At 61.9% G+C, this 11,718-nt stretch overlaps 1 protein-coding gene across 3 annotated transcripts in view; it reads left to right on the plus strand.

Annotated features, from left to right (window-relative positions):
- SLC12A5 (solute carrier family 12 member 5) overlaps positions 1–11,607 on the plus strand; it is a 34,583-nt gene extending 22,976 nt beyond the window's left edge. For 2 of the 3 annotated variants that reach the window (XM_080404237.1, XM_080404239.1), the window contains exons 12-26: positions 5–179; positions 1,076–1,194; positions 1,538–1,636; positions 1,740–1,859; positions 2,035–2,139; positions 2,225–2,393; positions 3,379–3,574; positions 3,659–3,828; positions 3,908–4,039; positions 4,295–4,402; positions 4,575–4,697; positions 4,778–4,965; positions 5,307–5,321; positions 5,912–6,045; positions 6,550–11,607. In XM_080404237.1, coding sequence (XP_080260363.1) covers positions 5–179; positions 1,076–1,194; positions 1,538–1,636; positions 1,740–1,859; positions 2,035–2,139; positions 2,225–2,393; positions 3,379–3,574; positions 3,659–3,828; positions 3,908–4,039; positions 4,295–4,402; positions 4,575–4,697; positions 4,778–4,965; positions 5,307–5,321; positions 5,912–6,045; positions 6,550–6,641 — 1,945 coding nt within the window. In that variant the 3' untranslated portion in view covers positions 6,642–11,607. The remainder of the gene's footprint in view (positions 1–4; positions 180–1,075; positions 1,195–1,537; positions 1,637–1,739; positions 1,860–2,034; positions 2,140–2,224; positions 2,394–3,378; positions 3,575–3,658; positions 3,829–3,907; positions 4,040–4,294; positions 4,403–4,574; positions 4,698–4,777; positions 4,966–5,306; positions 5,322–5,911; positions 6,046–6,549) is intronic. The other variant, XM_080404238.1, reaches the window with a different exon arrangement.
- Positions 11,608–11,718: the final 111 nt, after the last annotated feature.

Below are 11,718 nucleotides of genomic sequence, written 5' to 3' on the forward strand. Positions count from 1 at the left end.
ACAGGTTTGGTGAAGCCGTCAACGGGAATCTGGTAGTTGGCACCCTGGCGTGGCCGTCCCCGTGGGTCATTGTCATCGGCTCCTTCTTCTCCACGTGTGGGGCTGGGCTGCAGAGCCTCACCGGAGCCCCTCGTCTCCTGCAAGCCATCTCCAGGGATGGGATAGTGCCCTTCCTCAGGGTAGGTGTCCCCGAGCCCCGCACCGCTGGCCCCGTGCACCCACCGTGGCCATGGCTCCCACCAGCATGGGAGACTGGTGGGCACCGCCACGCCGCCCCCCCCCCCCCGCAGCGCCACCTGCCCGAGCAGCCCGGCTGCCCTGGCCTTCTCCCGCCAGCACCGGCGCGGCAGCGGGGACCGCGGTGGGTTCGGCTGCGGTGTCAGTGGGAGGAGAGTGCCAGGAAAGGTCAGGATCCCCTCCCCCCGCTGCTGTGCCGCTTCATATTTTATCTGCTCTCTGAAGATGTGTTCTCGCAACCTCATCTCTCCAAATCCAACCCGACAGCTCCCCCCAGGGAAGAGCGGGCTAATTTTATCCTCCCTCCTTCACCCTGCCAGCCTGAGCTCTGCTTGCTCGCACCGCCCACACCCTCTAATGCGTCCAGACATGCGCCTCCGGCCCCCTCCCTCACCCCCCACCCCCCCACCCCCCGCCCCCGTGTCCCTGCAGTCACAGGAGGAGCTGCTTTGCACTGGCAGCATGCCTGTGCTGGGCACGGGGTGCCCAACTCCATGCCGGCTGTAGCCAGGGTGAGCTGTGGCTTGTCCCTGGGTGGGGGTCCCTGCTCTGGGTGCAGGGAGTGCTGTGGGGTCTGCTGGGAGCCGGGCTGTACCTGCGACAGGAGACAGTCCCGCCAGCCCTCAGACTGGTCCCCCGGCCCGGACCCAGCCGGGATGTGCACCTGCTCGTGGCAGTGCTCACATGCCCCCGGTGCACCCGCTGCCGGCTCCCGGCCAGGGCTGGGTGCTCGGGAGGGTCTGCCCCATCACGCTGTGCCGAGGACCGTTGCCCAGGGCCACCTTGCACTGGCATTGCAAAGCCCTGACGCGCCCCTCTCCCCCATCCTTGTTCCCAGGTCTTCGGCCACGGCAAAGCCAATGGGGAGCCAACGTGGGCCCTGCTGCTCACAGCCTGCATCTGCGAGATCGGGATCCTGATTGCCTCCCTGGACGAGGTGGCTCCCATCCTCTCCATGTAGGCAGCATGCTCTGTCCATCCACACCTTTGCAAGCGGCAGACGGGCCCGTGCCCCCTCATCCTGGCCAGGCGGGTGGCACGCGTGGGTCTCTGCTCCTCGGGGAGCAGGATGCTCCTGCTGCCCCGGCCCCTGCCTGGGAAGAGGGGAGCCCCACAGGGAGCCCAGAGCCCCTCCTCGGCTGGAATTGGGCTCTGGTTGCTCTGCGGCCCTGGCTCCCTTGTCCCTCGGTGGGTCCCGCTCCAGCACAGGCCACTGCAGGGCTGGGAGGTGTGGCGAGGCCCGGCTGCAGCCCCTGTCTGGCCCAGCGTGCCTGGCTCAGCCTCACACTCTCTCCTGCAGGTTTTTCCTCATGTGCTACATGTTTGTCAACCTGGCGTGTGCAGTGCAGACGCTGCTGCGGACACCCAACTGGCGGCCTCGCTTCCGCTACTACCACTGGTGAGCTGGGATGGGATGGGACAGGAACGGACCGGTGTCCTGCCACCCACCCCGGGCCACCACTGCGTGGGCTGGGGCGCTGACGGCGCGGTGCTCTCCACAGGACCCTGTCCTTCCTGGGCATGAGCCTCTGCCTGGCGTTGATGTTCATCTGCTCCTGGTACTATGCCCTGGTCGCCATGCTGATCGCTGGCCTTATCTACAAATACATTGAGTACCGTGGGTAAGGGCAACTGTGGTGCCGCAGACCCTGGCCAGCACTGACACCTGTACGTTGGCCCCTCGGCGTGAGCAGCTCAGCTCCCCTGGGCTGCTCGTCCTGGGACACTGCAGGGTGCCGGTGCAGTGCCCTGTGGCCGGAGCCATGGCCATCCCTTACGTGCTGCTGGTTCCCGCAGGGCGGAGAAGGAGTGGGGTGACGGGATCCGGGGGCTGTCCCTGAGCGCGGCCCGCTATGCCCTGCTGCGGCTGGAGGAAGGTCCCCCGCACACCAAGAACTGGAGGTGAGGCCGAGCCAGGGGCCAGGGGCTGGGGGGCCTGTGTGAGTGCCTTGGGGCATGGGTGCTGACCACAGGACTATCCTTCCAGGCCACAGCTGCTGGTCCTGGTCCGTGGGGATCAGGAGCAGAACGTGGTGCACCCGCAGCTCCTGTCCTTCACATCACAGCTGAAGGCCGGCAAGGGCCTCACCATCGTGGCCTCTGTGCTGGAGGGGACCTTCCTGGACAACCACCCGCAGGCACAGAGGGCAGAGGAGGTGAGAGCTTCCTGCACCGGGACTGCTGCCCGCACTGGATCGGGCTTTGCCAGCATGGGTGCCCACAGCCGTCCCCAGGAGCCCAGGGATGTTTCTGCCCCATGGCCAGGGCTGGTGGCCCTGGCTGGCTAGGAGAGCGCTGGGGTGGCACTGGGCAGAGCCCAGACACTCCTCACTTTGCCAGTGTTCAGAGCACCATGGGGACCTCTGGACCCCAGGCCCACTCCCCAGGTGCTGGAGACATCAGCACCAGCCAAGCACTGGTCCCAGTTGTGGCCAGCTGCTGCAGGGCTTGGCATGGTCCAGCACGGCACAGCGTGGCACAGCACCCAGCCAGGGGCTGCTGTGCTGATGGCTGAGCAGCTCCTCACTGCCCTGTAGCCCCTGCAGCTGCCACAGCCCCGACCTTCCCTGCAGACCCTTTGGCCCTGGTGGCAGGCGGGGTGGGAGACCGGAGCCTTTCCCGGCTGGAGTGAGAGCCCTCCCCACCCCCCCACACCTCTGCACCAGCCGGGTGGCACATTAATGAGATTAAGCCCTCGGAAGCAAACAGTTTCTCTCCCATGCAGACATGTTATAATTTCCCTGAGTAAATAGCTCTAATTGCTGCTCTGCCACCCGTCAGAGCTCTGGCACGGGGACACCCGCCGCTCGGCATGGCGCAGAGCTGTGCGCCAGCTCCGCTCACCACCGTGCCTCACCCCTCCCAGCCCAGAGCTGCCAGTCTGCCGTGGGGCACGGAGACCTGCACACCCTGCGGGGTCCTGCACCCCACAGCCTGCACCCCGCACTCTGCGACCTGCACCTCCACCCTGCACCCCGTGCTCTGCAGCCTGCACCCACACCCCTGCACCCTGCGCTCTGCAACCTGTACCCTGCACCCCACCTGGCCAGGGTGCCACTGCTGGGGCTGGTGGCTGCTGTGCCCGCGGCAGGCGCCCGTTACTGGGCACTGTGGTCTCTGACCTCTCTCTCCTGCCTCTAGTCCATCCGCCGCCTGATGGAAGCAGAGAAGGTGAAGGGCTTTTGCCAGGTGGTGATCTCCTCCAACCTGCGGGATGGCATGTCCCATCTCATCCAGTCCAGTGGGCTGGGGGGGCTGCAGCACAACACAGTGCTGGTGGGCTGGCCCCGCAGCTGGCGCCAGAAGGAGGACCACCAGACCTGGAGGAACTTCATTGGTAGGCACCGCAGGGACGGGTGCTGCAGGACTCGGGCTGGGAGGCTGCAAGCTGCTCCGGCTGACCTGACCCTTTCCTTCCCAGAGCTGGTGCGAGAGACCACAGCTGGGCACCTGGCTTTGCTGGTGGCCAAGAATGTTGCTATGTTCCCGGGCAACCAGGAGCGGTTCTCGGAGGGCCACATCGATGTCTGGTGGATTGTCCATGATGGGGGGATGCTTATGCTGCTGCCCTTCCTTCTGCGGCACCACAAGGTATCTTGGGCCTCGCAGTGTGGGGCAGGGGGCCAAGGCTGTTCCCACTGAGCCGTGCCCACACCCCCCTGTCTCACAGGTCTGGCGCAAGTGCAAGATGCGTATCTTCACGGTGGCACAGATGGACGACAACAGCATCCAGATGAAGAAAGACCTGACCACATTCCTGTACCACCTGCGCATCACTGCTGAGGTGGAGGTGGTGGAGATGGTGAGTTCTGGGATGCTGTGCATGGGAGAGCCAGGCAGACCCTGCCATGGGGGGATGCAGCACCACAGAGGGGGGACACGCAGTACCACAGGGGCTCGCAGCACCACGGGGGCATGCAGCACCACAGTAGGATGCAGCACCATGGGGACATGCAGCACCATGGGAACACATAGGTCCACAGAGACATGCAGGGCCAGGCTGGGAGAATTGGGTGCAGCTCACCCTGCCCCATGGTTTCTCCTGTTCCCCCCACAGCATGAGAGTGACATCTCCGCCTACACCTACGAGAAGACACTGGTGATGGAGCAGCGCTCCCAGATCCTCAAGCAAATGCACCTCACCAAGAATGAGCGGGAGCGGGAGGTGAGGCCGCAGGACAGCCTGGGATCCAGCCCCCATGGGTGGCTGTGCTGCTGACTGAGCTGCCCCACAGCTCTGTGCACTCATCCTGCTGGAGAGCCGGGGCTGCAGGCTGGGGTCTGTGCGGACAAGCCCTTTTCTGCCCCGCTCCCTTGTCTGACCCTGTCCTGCACAGATCCAGAGCATCACGGATGAGTCCCGCGGCTCCATCCGGCGCAAGAACCCAGCCAACACACGCCTGCGCCTGAGTGTCCCTGAGGAGCAGGTGGGCGACGGCGAGGAGAAGCCAGAGGAGGAGGTGAGGGGCTGCACCAGGATGGAGCCCAGGCAGATGGCCGGTCCTGGCCTCTGCCCACTGTCCCACTCTCCTCTCTGCAGGTCCAGCTCATCCACGACAAAAATGCCACCACATTCTCCAGCAGCTCCCAGTCCCCTGGTGATGAGGTGGAGACAGCCCCCGAGAAGGTGCATCTCACCTGGACCAAAGAGAAGTCTGTTGCTGAGAAGAACAAGAGCAAGAGCCCTGTCAGCCCTGAGGGCATCAAGGACTTCTTCAACATGAAGCCGTACGGCCCCATGTGCTGCCACTCCATCCCACCCGTGCCCCTCATCCCCAGCTACCCCTGCCTGCTGCGGCCAGGCGGGTGCAGGCAGAGCCCCGGCAGCACCAGCTCCATCCTTGCTCTGAGGAGGGAGTCCGGCAGCCTGGGTGCCCTGACCTCGCCCCCGTGGCGGGGCTGGGTGGGAGATGGGGTGGGATCCCCGCGCAGAGCTGCGCCTGTGAGGGATGGGGTTCCTGGGCACCATGCGCTGCAGGTACTCGGGGTGCACACCCAGTGCTCATCTCTTCTCTCTCTCTCTCTGTCTCTCTCTCTCTTCCCGACCGGCCCCATCGCGCTCCTGGCAGGGAGTGGGAGAACCTGTAAGTCTGGGTTTGGCTGGGTGCTGAGTCCCAGGGTGGGGGGAGCTGGGCTGCCACCCGTGGGGCAAGGTGCCTGGAGCCATTGGGGTTGCTCCTGTGCATAAGGGTAGCTGGCTGTGCTACAACCGCTGCTGCCTGCACCGTGCTAGACAGCTCACCCGAGCAGCATGCGGGGGCTGTGGCTGCCAGCCCCTGCACAGACTCGGTGTGTCGCACGGTGCCCACACCACGTGCTCCCCATCTGCCCTGTTACGCTGCCAGCAGCTTCCTGCGAGCCTGGCCTCGGGCACCTGTAGTGACACTCGTGCCGTCTGCTGCTGCTCGCTCCTGCACGGCTTGGCCCCGCGCAGCTGTGGTGTGCCGCTGTGCGCAGGCACCGTACAGAGCCCTGCAGCTCACGGCTGCTGGTGCGTGCTCAGACTCTCCAGCAGCCCTGCCAGACAAAGCTTCTTGCACCCCGAGCTCATGCTGCAGTCCAGCCCTGGACCCCTCTGGGGCAGAGGGCCAGCCCACCCTGTGCCCCTTGGGACCATTGTGGGGCCAGAAGCTGGCTATTCCCGTCCCTGTGCCTACATGTGCCATCTCCCCAGGAACCAGTCCAATGTGCGGAGGATGCACACAGCCGTGAAGCTCAATGAGGTGATTGTGAAGAAGTCCCAGGACGCCAAGCTGGTCCTGCTGAACATGCCAGGCCCTCCCCGCAACCGGAAAGGGGATGAGAACTGTATCCTTCCCACGGTGCTGCTGCCTCAGGGCTGGGGGCCAGGACTCCCCCAAAGCTAGTGGCTCTTGTGAGCAAGTGCCAAGGGGCACAGGTCTAGTGCCTGAGCCCAGGCCCTTCTATGCCTCCTGTCCCTGGCTGGGTCTGACAGCCGTTGTTGGCACCAGCCTGCCTGTCCGGCAGAGCTGACGTGTACAGGATGGGTGATGGGGCCAGACGGCATTGCATCCACACACGTGAGCATGACGGCACATCATGGGGGCATGGGCAGGGATCCACAGGGCTCTGCTATCTGTTGGGGTGGGTTCAGCCATGGTCCCCGTCACGTGGCACCAGTGCGGGTGGACTCCCCTGGCGCCTCATCTCAGGACTGACCCCACCAGCTCCTGGCTCTGGTGTTGGGGTGTTGGTGCCGCTGGCTCAGCTCCTCAGGCATGAGGATGGGCAGGGATGCCGTGGGGCTGTCTCCGTGTTCCAGTGTGGCGTTGGTCCTTGACTGCTGTGCAGACATGGAGTTCCTAGAGGTGCTGACGGAGCACCTGGACCGAGTGCTCCTGGTGCGTGGTGGGGGCCGGGAAGTCATCACCATCTACTCCTGAAACACGGCGCGCGAGAGAGGTTTGTCTGCACGCTGAGAGCCCCGCCACCCCTTTGCACCATGCTCCTGGAGGGGAGGAGGGAAGGCCTGATGGCAGCCAGTGCGCAGAAACTTCACCTGGCTTTGGCCATACCCCTGATCTCTCCATTCGAACTCCAGCACCAGATCTTCCGGGAGCATCCAGCACCAGAGCAGCTGTTCCTCATTGCAACATCACAGCACTGCTGTCCTTGTTTATATATAAATATATACAGTTTACCGCAGACTGAGCACCAGAGCCCAGCGCTGCTGCCACTGCTCGTCCCTGGCAGGGCCAGCCCTGCTGCCAGCACCAGCACTGTTGCTTGCAGCCCAGGGCCGGGCAGGAGGGTGGCTGTGCCGAGATGGGCACCCAGCCCCACCGTGCCGCTACCCCTGCGTGGAGCTTGGCTGGACGCGCCTGTGCCCTGTGGCCACCTGCAGCTCACGCCTGGCCTCCCTGCAGAGGTGCTGGGAGAAGAGAGAGGCCACCAGCACGTTTTCCTTGCCGGACGCTCCTCTCCCCACCTGCAGCAGCACCCGGGGCTGCCACTCACAGCGCTGCACCCTGGCCACCCCTCACCAGTATGGGCCTGGACAACCCCACCTCACTGCTGCCTTGGTGTCATCCATCTCCGGAGGCCATGGGCCAAGCGTGCGGAGATGCAGAGTGATGGTTTGGAGGGGGCAGAGGGTGGGGGGCAGCTGCAGGGGGTTGGGTGCTGGAGTGCAGCAATCCCACAATGGCATGTGGGCTGAGGTGGGTGGGAGATGCTCCTTGTACCCCTCCCCACTGACTCCAGCCTCTCCTTACCCTGATGCTCTCCTGGCGCTCATGCAGCGGTCACAGCGTGGAGCTGCAGTGTCTGGAGCCGAGCAGAGGCCCACCATGTGCAGCATGAGCCGGAGCCGCTCTCCGGCTGCTGAAGCTGGATGGGTGCTGCTGACCCCCTGGCCGAGGCACCAGCACTTGCTCTTGGCTGGGGCGCAGGGGTGTCCTAGCCTCCCCCAACCCGCTCCCCTGCCACGCTGCACTGGGGGACACCAGAGGCTCTTGGGCCCCCAGCACTGGCCAGGCCAGCTGGTCCAAGCACCTGCACGTGCATCCGGACCCGCTCCATGCCCCGCTGTGCTCCCTGCTCTCCCTGCTGCTCCCCAGGGCTTTGCTGCTAACCCAGCCCCAGACAGTTGCAGACGCTGCCATGGGGCTGTAGGAGACTGCAGATCTGTGTGTAATTTTTAACATATGCAAAGCCTGTTTGCCTGGTCTGTCAGGGCTGGACGCCGCAGTGAGGGGTGGCTGTAGGGGTCCCACTGCCCCCTGGGCATCACAGCACTTGGCTGGCCAGGGTGGCCCAGGCACCGGCCACACAGTTGCTGCAGCCAAAGCCTGTCCCATCCCGCCGGCCCGCAGCAGGCAGCCCCCACGTGCAGGCAGCAGGGTGCACCAGGACGGTTCAAACACGTCTTACCTTTGGCAGCAGCTGCAGGGTCACCCCCCATTGTTGTTCCCCCCCCAGCATCTCTCACGCCAGAGAAACTGAGGAGCTTTTAACAAATGTGAATGGTTCCAGGAACCACGCAGGAAGCGGTGCCGAGGGCAGCCAGGGTGCCTGCCCGCACCCGCCCCAGCCCCATGTACATAGTGTACATAATACAGTACGTGTATTTTTAAAGTGATCATATTTATGTTAATAGAACCAGATGAAGTCTATATATAGAGATCTATATCTATTCTGAGAGATGCAGGGCTCTGCTAGCACCAGGCCATGGGGACAGAGAGCCGAGACAGGCTGCTCCCGCATGAAATGGGCGCCCATCCGTCGCACCAAGTGCTCTGGAGCGGTGGTGAAGGCTGCAGCCTTCCCTGGCCACCGGCATCCCCTGAGAAAGGGCCAGGTTGCAGGTTCACTCTCTTCTCAATTTAGCTTCTTAAGAGTTTTCAGGGAAAAGAAGTCACAGACTTTTCTGAACTTGTTTCATAGCAGATTTGAGCTTCCACTTGAAGTGCAGCCTGCTAAGAGTTGCCCTCTCCCAGCAGTGCTGGCTGCTTTGTGCCAGCCTGGCCTGAAGCGGCAGCGTTTGTCCCCCGGCCAGAGCTAAGCCCCTGCGCTGAAGCACTCGCCTCCTCAGCCCCCCAGCCCCCTCCCCAGTGCTGCCCCACACTGAGACAGGCGCGATGCGACCCGCAGCCTCCCGGTTGGCACAGAGGGAGCAGGTGCTGCCGCGGCATCCCCAGGAGTGGCCTGGCAGCAGCTGCCTCCTGCCTGGCACGGGCAGCCCTGGCTGGTCCCAGCACCAGCCCCCCCCGTCCTGCCAGCAGAGTGGCCGCAGCCTCAGCTCCAGCCCCCTGAGAGCAGGAACTGCTTCTGCACCAGACTCCAGTCCCCACTGCCACTGCAGAGCCCTTCTACGCCCCCAGGTCCGGGCCAAAGTTATTTGGGGCTGCTTGGATGAAAAGCAGTGGGTTTTTTTTGATGTTGGGTGTGGGTTTTGTTTTGTTGTTTTTGTTTTTTTTTTCTTCTTTAATACTTGGACACACTCCCAGACCAAAACCAAGCCCCAGCTGCACATCTGTGCCTGCTCATACCTTGCTCCTACATTTCCATCACTCCCAAAGTGCCTCCCTTCTCTCCAGCAGCAGCCGCAGCCACAGCCAGGCCTTCTGCCGGGGTAGCTCGGCTACCTGCATGGCTGTGTCAGTCTGTGCCGCAGACTTTGGTGTGGAAGCTAGTCCCAAGGGCATGGGGAGCTCAGCGTTTACAGGAGGTGACCTCAGGGTGAGCTGAGACCTGGTTTCAGCACAGGTGCTCCAGGCTGATGAATGGTGCAGGTGCCCAGGGCAGCACCCTCTGGTCCTGCCACTGCCTCAGCAGCTCAGGAGCTGTCGGAAGACCAGTCAGGCGCCTGCAAGTGAGAAGTTCCTTTAGGTTTGGGAAGGGCAGCCCCACGGGAACCAGGATTTGCCAGTGTCTAGTTGCTCTGCCCCTTGGAGCTGGTCCTACGCCACCGCACACATGCTCACATGCTGTTTCCAGCCTCCCAGAATTATTTGAGGCACTTCTACAGCAATGGGGGAGGCATGCACAGCAACCTTACCCACTCATCTCATGTGCTAGCACCATACTTGTTGGGCCTAGAACACTTGCCAACTGCTCTGCCTCTTCAAGAAGATGCCACTTGCTCCCTGCGGTCACCCTCTAATCACAGCTTGGCTATTGCCCTGCTGTGCCGCTCCACCTGGAGCTTTGGGTGCTTTCCTGCGGCAGCGAGCCTGGTGCCCTCCTGCCCAGCGCATGACGCAGGTCAGCACCGAGGGCATGAGTGCAGAGGCAGGTTATGTGCAGCAGCAGCAGCAGCCACCACCAGCACCTGCCTGTGCTGAGGCTGCAGGCAGCATCCACCCTGGGCAGCAACAGGGGCAAATAACTCTTCCTTCAGCCACAGGTACAGGGTAGCAGGGAATGACATTGCCTGCAGAGCAGTGGTGAGACAGCAGACCAGGGCATGCATCTCCGCTGAGAGAATCGCTTTATCACCTCCCCAGCATCACCAATGGATCCCATTCCCCCTCAGCACCACTTCAACCTGTGATTGAAGGCTCCCCAGGGAGCAGGAACGCGAGCCCTTTCCATCACTACTGCTGATGAAAGCCATTCCCCTTCCTCATCCTCCAGCAAGGGCAGGGGCACAGCTCTAGACAGAGCCAGGGCTGCCTCAACGCCCCTGCCAGGCAAAATTTGGCTGTGGCAAGAAAGGTGCTGGTTTCTACAGCGAGTTCTTCCTCGCCGTTGGCTGGAGAGGGCCAGTTTTAGCAGACAGCACTGCATGTTAGTTTACAAACCCAGCCCTGCACGTTTGGCCTCTGTGAGTGTTCAGTTTCCCCATGGAGCACCCTTCTGCTGTTCCACCTTGGTGAAGACAAGTGTCCTCCTCTGGTAGACATGCAAGTTCCTCCTTGGCACATGCGCAGACATATTTTGGTTTTTGTTCCAGACAGGAAGGTCTTGACCCCCAAGTTTGTTTCATGGGCAGGCTGCTGCTGGGAGCAGCACTGACCAGACACAACCTGCCAGGACAGCGGGACAGCAGCAGCCCACAGCAGGCGGGGAGCCCCAGCCGCATTCGGCCAGCACACAGCACCAGGCCGGCCACGGCGTATGCTCTGCTGCTGCTGCGGGAGCACTGAGCAGCCCCATCCCTCTCAGCGGGGCAGGCGCAGGCCCCTGCACGCGGCAGCAGCAGGCAGCTCATGCTGCTGCAGCCACCATGCAGTGCAGGCAGCAAGCCCCAGGACAGCACTTACAGGAGCCACAGGCAGCGTCCAGCCCAGGTCGGTGTCGGCCCATGGCTGGACAAGAGGAAGGACTAGACACTGCACAAGAGTAAGAGTTGCACTAGAAGAGTCAAGACCCTCCTCTGTGTAGCAGGACTGAAAACTAGCAGAACGACCAAAAGGTCTAAGATTTGCTGGTTACACCACTTTCTGTGCTACATGTGCAATATATTTGTTATGAATGTTACCACAAAGTCAGTTCATTCAATAACCTTTTAATCACTGTAGCTAGGTGTTCTACGTCCATTCAAGTGACTTTTATTCGAGTGCAATATTTCAATAGACATGTAGTGACCTAGTATGCTTTGTGTTTTGGAGAATCTGTGTGCAGAGCAATGCAATTAAGTTTAAAACCTTGTAAATAAAACAGGTTGCAAACCAAAAAAAAAAAAAAAAAAAAAAAAGTATTAGGCTTGCATTTAATTTCGGTGTTTCAGTATCGTGCACTAGGCCGCCTCAGTACAGACCCTGTGTTCTCTGTGCAGGTATTAATGGAGGAGTGGCTCCTTGGCTGTTGAATGCTCCCTGTTAATGCTTTACTGCTTTAACTGTATTAATTTTTCTAGACTCCTGTCTGCACAAAATGCAATAAATGATTTTATTACACCCTTCACTACTTGCATGGAGAGTTTTCACTTGCTTCCAGGGCCTCCACAGCTATTTGGCACTTGGCTGCTACCATTTCCATAACAAGGAGCAAGCCCTTGACAGGGAGCAGCAGATC

This window comes from Falco punctatus, assembly GCF_963210335.1.
Source record: "Falco punctatus genome assembly, chromosome: 10".
NCBI lineage: Eukaryota > Metazoa > Chordata > Aves > Falconiformes > Falconidae > Falco > Falco punctatus.